The sequence below is a fragment of the Berghia stephanieae genome, chromosome 4, assembly GCF_034508935.2.
Source record: "Berghia stephanieae isolate SIO BIC M18660-M18661 chromosome 4, UCSD_Bste_1.3, whole genome shotgun sequence".
Lineage (NCBI taxonomy): Eukaryota > Metazoa > Mollusca > Gastropoda > Nudibranchia > Aeolidiidae > Berghia > Berghia stephanieae.
This window is the reverse complement of record NC_088363.1, coordinates 15,192,546-15,199,599: the sequence shown is the minus strand read 5'-3', so window position 1 is coordinate 15,199,599 and position 7,054 is coordinate 15,192,546. Positions and strand designations below refer to the sequence as shown.

The 7,054-nt window shown below is 34.9% G+C and overlaps 1 protein-coding gene across 2 annotated transcripts in view; it reads right to left on the bottom strand.

Annotated features, from left to right (window-relative positions):
• Positions 1 to 1,053: 1,053 nt before the first annotated feature.
• LOC144971933 (neprilysin-1-like) overlaps positions 1,054 to 7,054 on the bottom strand; it is a 39,686-nt gene continuing 33,685 nt past the window's right edge. The window contains exons 20-24 of one of the 2 annotated variants that reach the window (XM_078913011.1): positions 6,527 to 6,591; positions 5,199 to 5,295; positions 4,527 to 4,603; positions 2,483 to 2,610; positions 1,054 to 1,169 (exon numbers count right to left, since the gene is read on the bottom strand). In XM_078913011.1, the coding sequence (XP_078769137.1) occupies positions 2,511 to 2,610; positions 4,527 to 4,603; positions 5,199 to 5,295; positions 6,527 to 6,591 (339 nt within the window). In that variant the 3' untranslated portion in view covers positions 1,054 to 1,169; positions 2,483 to 2,510. Of the gene's footprint in view, positions 1,170 to 2,284; positions 2,611 to 4,526; positions 4,604 to 5,198; positions 5,296 to 6,526; positions 6,592 to 7,054 lie in introns of those variants that run through there. The other variant, XM_078913010.1, reaches the window with a different exon arrangement.

The following is a 7,054-nucleotide window of genomic DNA, read 5'->3' as shown; positions in this document are numbered from 1 at the left end:
AGAAAATAAGGTGCCATCACTCTGTCTCCAGAGGACGTTCAGTGAATATTGGACTTTGTGGTAGACTAGCATCTTATCCAAATGGTAGCAAGCAATTGTTATTTTTTATTCCACGCTATAGAAACTGGTATAAACTCCGGCTCCGTGGATTTATCGGCTCTGAAGGACTCCATTTTTGAATCAAACATTGAATAGATGCACGTTTTTCAAAAAAGGAAACAAAGGAGAGAAAAGAAAAGTTAAAGACTAATAGTAGGGGGAATTAGGTCCAAAAATAAAACATAAAATAGACTAAAAAAAAAAAGAGCAAACCCCCCCCCCCCCCAAAAAAAAAAAAATATCTATTTTAAAAAAAATAACAAAACTCAAAACAAAACAGAACACAAACCCCCCCCCCCCCCACCCCCCCCCCCCCAAACCCAACAGAAATAAAAACAAAACAAAACAACATCAATAAAATATACAATGAAAAAAAAAGTAAAATGAGAAACGGCGAGTCATGAAGACTAATTTTTGGGATGAATATTTCATCTGCAGGTGACAATATGAAGCTGAATCCATACGTTTGTGTTGTCTGTAATAAGGTCATTTTATTATCAATCTTATGTTGGGTATAAAGAAATGAGTTATAACACGTAATGGGTGATTTTACAAGATGAAGGGACTAGATTATTGCACGACATTCGACATCTATCTTAATTTTTTTTGTTTGTTTGTTGCTTTAGGTCTCTTCCAACACAATTGAGGTTATATGAGAGACCGCTGAAACAAAAAAAACAAGCAATCTAACAAAAATAGTACAAATGTAAATCAAAATCATAACCTAAAGATATCATAAGCTAAATTATAAATAACCAAGAACAAACAGGCAGAAGATTTACAGAAAAAAAAATATCCCCTGTCAAAAATACAATCACAAACCAAAGAAGCAGGATAGGCTAGTAAGAGAAGAAGAAACGACATCACTATCGGATCGTACACCCATGCGAACATCATGGGTATATGATTCAAGGGTGATGCTCCCATCCAACCACCCGCCATCTATCTTAATTAAAGTATGACAGGTGGACACTTTCTACAGAATTGACCAATCCTCTATGCCGTTGGAGAAAACACTGGACACCGACTGCCCCAACTAGCCTGGGGAACTCCAGAGGAGAGCAGCATATCTGGTGGAGAGAAGACTTACCATCTGAGCGTACGCGAAGAAGGAAGAAGAAGAAGAAGAAGAAGAAGAAGAAGAAGAAGAAGAAGAAGAAGAAGAAGAAGAAGAAAAAGAAGAAGAAGAAGAAGAAGAAGAAGACAGAAGAAGAAGAAGAAGAAGAAGAAGAAGAAGAAGAAGAAGAAGAAGAAGAAGAAGAAGAAGAAGAAGAAGAAGAAGAAGAAGAAGAAGAAGAAGAAGAAGAAGAAGAAGAAAGAAGAAGAAGAAGAAGAAGAAGAAGAAGAAGAAGAAGAAGAAGAAGAAGAAGAAGAAGAAAGAAGAAGAAGAAGAGAAGAAGAAGAAGAAGAAGAAGAGAAGAAGAAAGAAGAAAGAAGAAGAAGAAGAAGAAGAAGAAGAAGAAGAAGAAGAAGAAGAAGAAGAAGAAGAAGAAGAAGAAGAAGAAGAAGAAGAAGAAGAAGAAGAAGAAGAGAAGAAGAAGAGAAAGAAGAAGAAAGAAGAAGAGAAAAGAAAGAAGAAGAAAGATTAAACTTTCTAAAACTGGCTTCGCTAAAATAATATCGTAGAATAAGAGGTGATCATATTCATATTCACACGTACACACACACACACACACACACACACACACACACACACACACACACACATATATATATATATATATATATATATATATATATATGTGACCCACCGTATCAAAGCGGTATTATGTCGGGATCCACTCGGTGAGGGAAATTGAATTCATAGCCACAAATATCAAACTTGGGTTTAATTTCTGCACGTTATGCTGGAGTATAAAGACTATTTCTTGCATTGCAAAAACTTCAAAGCTACAATTTCTCATCATTCTATCTCTAAATTCACTTTTTGGGGTCTGAATCATCCCGACATAATACCGTTTTGAGACGGAGGGTCACATATATATATATGATTGAGGGGAGTGAGCTGGAATCAAGTAGAGTGCTCGACAGTTTTCTGGAGCCAATTGTTAATTTATTTATTCTCACCTCGTTCTTTTTACATATTTTTTGGGGATAATATATATATAAAATATATATATATATATATATATATATATATATATATATATATATATATATATACATACACTTGCTCAGGATTCTTACAATATGGATTCTAATAATCTAATTTACCCTTAGGGGTGAATAAAGGACATTTAACTTATTTTATTCAGTGCCACATTTTAAAATAGTATGTCCTTCCATCGTACGTAAATTATGCCATATCATTTTGATACAATAGACTGCATGTACTCGCGAACACATCGGAAGTCATTTAGAGCTCTCTATGCTTTGGGACTACCAATCAAATGACGATACGAGCAGGTCGATCACCACACTATGCACTTCTTGGCAGGATTCATGGGGCTGCCTACGGGACAGTGAAATGTCTGGGAGAAGTCCTCGTTGTTTACCAGTGTGCCAAGTACCCTGAAACGGTAAATGGAATGGATATTTAATGATATAACTCTCTGTAGTCTGACCCCCCCCCCCCCCCAAAAAAAAACACAAAAAAAAAACACAAAAAAAACCCCAAAAAAACAAAAAAACAAAAAACAAAACAAAAACAAAACAAACAAAAAAAAAAACCACAAAAAACCCCCACAAAAAAACAAACCAAAAAAGCCAAAACAACAACAAACAAAAAACAAACAAACAAAAAAGCAAAAAAAAAACAAAAAAAAACAAAACAAGAAAAAAAAGCAAACAAAACAAAACAAATACAAACATGTATTTAAAATTTTGGCCAGAAAAGTCGTTCAACAAATATCGATGGAGTAAAATTTTATGATCCTCATCTTGGGCAAAAACTCTCAAACCTGAGACGTGCGCTAAGTTCTAGGTTTGAGAGTTTTTGCTAAGATGTGTATATTTTAATCGATCGATATTTGAAAGGCTTGTTTTCTGGCCAAAATTATAAATATGTGTATTTTTTAAAAAAGAATGTAATAGACAAGAATGAATAGAACAGCTTCAAAATGGATATTTCGGCTCAAACCCCTTCTTCAGCAACAACAAAACCAATCAAAACATTAAATACATTATTAGCTGAAGACGGTTATTGAGCCCGAAAACGTTTCGTGTTTTGTATGTTGTTCTTTTCCGGAGCTGTAATGGTCATTTTCGTTCATTACTCTCTACAGTCTACAGCTTCTAGCAGCTTCGTATCATGTTGGTTAAAAAAACTGTATGACAAAAGGTCAGCGTGGCACAGCGGTATGGTCTTTGCTTTGTACCCAGAAGGTACTGAGTTCGATTCCGTGTCGCGTTGCGTGACTTTCAGCAAGGCACTTTGCGGCGCTGCACTTCGGCTGTCGCCTGGGATATTCCATTATTCCCTTGGAATTGACTCTTAAAAAATTTCTCCCAAGGGATGAATAAAGGGGAGTTTCTGTGGTTTGTTTTAACTCCCTAATTACCAACTACAGGAAAATCGTCATATTCATTTCGATACAATCAGCATTCTTTTTTCTGTTTCAGATTTCATTTGTACATCACAACATTTAAAGAAAATGATCACTGTGCTATAGAGCTTGTTTTGTAAAAGAAACTGTGTGTCGCGAGAGATTATTGGCTTTGTGTACCTTTGAGTGAAATAAAATCTTTTGTGTTTGTTGGAGTGACGTTTTGGGGAAAATTCTGAAAAAAATCCAATAAGATGTTTTACTATTGTAAGTCCTTTTTACTTACAATACCTTATTGAAGTCTATACAACTAGTCGTGTCTTAAGATCATCAGAATCTCCTTTAATGAAAGAAATAAACTGATTAATAATTTTCACCAAAAAAAGTTTTAACTGTACAGCTAGCTCTCTCAGTTTGAGAACAAAAACTGCTCCTAGTGTTCTAATATCCTAGAAGCACCTTCAGACTGAATATTTTACATATACAGGACATATTATGACTCATGTTCTTTTATTTCATGATATACATATGTGTGGGCCTGTGTGTGTTTGTATGTGTATATTTGTGTGTGTATTTGTGTCTGGGTGTGGTTGTGAGTTTGAATTAATTGTAAAACGCTGCAGAGCACTTTTATGTGGATGCGTAGGCGCAATATAAATGTATTGTTATTATTATTATTATCATTATTATTATTATTATTATTATTATTATTATTATTATTATTATTATTATTATTATTATTATCATCATCATTATTATTATATTATTATTATTATTATTATATTATTATTAATTATCATTATTATTATCATTATTATTATTATTATTATTATTATATATTATTATTATTATTATTATTATTATTATTATTATTATTATTATTATTATTATTATTATATTATTATTATTATTATTATTATTATTAAAATGACCGGACCGTACCTGTATTTCCCTGGTAAGTGTACCAGCTCTGTGGCCATTGTCATCAAATCACTGTCAGTATGCACAGAGCAATGCATCTGGGAATCAATGGTTGTGGCTTAATTATTAGAGCATTAATGAATTTGATCTAATTATTAACGTCCTCTTTTCTTCCATCTCCTCCTCCTCCTCCTCCTCCTCCTCCTCCTCCTCCTCCTCCTCCTCCTCCTCCTCCTCTACCCCTTCCTCTACCTCCCTCTCCACCACCAGCAACACTGACATCAGCAACGTCATCGTCATCATCATCATCATCATCATCATCATCATCATCATCATCATCATCATCATCATCATCATCATCATCATCATCATCACCATCATATCCTCCTCGTAATGATCATTACTGTTGCCATCGTCGACATATTCATCTTCATTATAATCATTGGCATCATCATAATCATCATCATCATCATCATCATCATCATTATTGCTAACATCATCATCATCATCATCACCAGCACCACCACATCCACCACCACCACCACCACCTCCACCATCATCATCATCATCATCATCATCATCATCATCATCATCATCATCATCATCATCATCATCATCATCATCATCATCATCACCATCATCATCATCAATACCATCATTACATTACATTACAAACCTACAGTCGTCACTTACTTGCCCAAAAGCCACAAAGAATTGTTGGTCCAGCGTCAGATTGAGTCCCGGAAGTGGCAGCTCTTTTTCTCCAGACGAGGAAAACTGTTTGTAGGCTCTGGGTCAAGGTCAAGAAACATTCTATGGTTTTAATGTGGAAAATGGTTGCTGATATTCAGATGATCAACATTGAAGCCATTGAATTCATAATCATTATAATTTGAGTTTGATTTATCAAACCTTTATCCTATTGCTTCAACACTGTATTATTATGGGGTGATTAAAATGTTAATAATTCAATGTATAGTTAAAATAAATCTGGAACTTGGGCTGATCTTAATTGATTAATTAAAAATCATGGACGTTGTTTCTAAAGTTGTCAAAACTTGATTATTTACATTTCTAGTCATTCTAGTTTTAATGTCACTTTTTGGCATCTTGTTGAAAGCATCAACGCTGACCATGCAGCTCTATACAGACTTTCCACGTGGAGAGAATGGGACAATCATGCAAATGAAGCCGTTGAAGATCCGAGAGAAGAACTGCCCTACGGAACTGAGCTCCCCAGGAATGAATGGGTAACACTGAACAGAGCAAGGGCAAACCTTGGGAGAACAGCTGGAAGAACAGTATAAAAAAAGTGGGGGATGGCTGAGACTAGCTCGTGTATGTCCAGAGAAGATGATGGAGCACATCCTAAGAGAATGCAGGATCTGCCCAGCTGCACTAACTATGACCTAAGAGTCTGCTCCCCAGATGCTGTGGAGTAGGATCGGTGTTGGAGCGACAAGCTATGATGATTAGCTTGTTGACTGGGCATGGTATCGATTTGAGAAAATAGATCACATATTACGGCTTATTGAAAAATAGTTTCTTGAAAGAGGAGAAAAGGTATTACTCAAAACAAAAACAAAAATAACGAAAAAACAAAACAAACACAAACAAGTAAACAACCAAAACAACAACCCCCCCCCCCAAAAAAAAAGAAAAACAAACAAACAAATCCAATGCAAAAACGAATTAATAAAAAGCACAACCCCCCCCCCCTCCCCCCAAAAACAAAACAAAAGTAAAACCATACAGTTATAATTTCCGAGTAGCTGTATCTTTTAGACCCGGCAAAAAGTACTTTGCGATAAGGGTGCTATTCGTCCTTTTTTAATGCTAAATGTTATAAATCAGGATACATTCCGGCTCCGTGATCTCCGTCTCAGAGATCTTAAATATTACATTCACCTATAATAGAGCGTTCCGATTTGATAAACTTGGAAGTGTAATACTCAGATACAGAAATATGTAGACTGAATAACAAGATTCAGCAAAATGAAATTCATATTTTGTTCACCTACCTAAAGGCAGCTTTGATTCCACCGTTGTCCGCCGTGTTTTCATCTACAGACAGCTTTCCATTCAACTGTAAACGATTCATAATGATAGAAATTGACGTCACTCAGTCTCAGCTCTTTGTTATTGTTTTTAGACAGCCACTTGAATGACAAGTTCTCAATAAATTATATGAATCAGACTATAAACGTTCAAGGTTACACATAGTTTTGAGTGTTGGAACGTTATATCCGGGTGGCATATGTTGTGAGTATCTTATCAAAACGTGTAATATCAGTAGGGGCAGAATTGTCCAATTAGTTTTCTAAATAAAATGCCAAACCTTTTGTAAAAAATTGCCAAGTTAATAAAAATACACGGAAAAGAAGAAATGAATCTTTATTTTCTTATAGCAGTCCCATGAGTAATGGTCTTAGTGTCATGAAATTATAAATACATTTTGTCTTGGTAGTTTAAAGTTGAAAATGAGCACATTTTGTGTATGCAGTGTTAATCTGTTTCTCAAATTAGTAGAAATGAGCGATTTTAAAAAT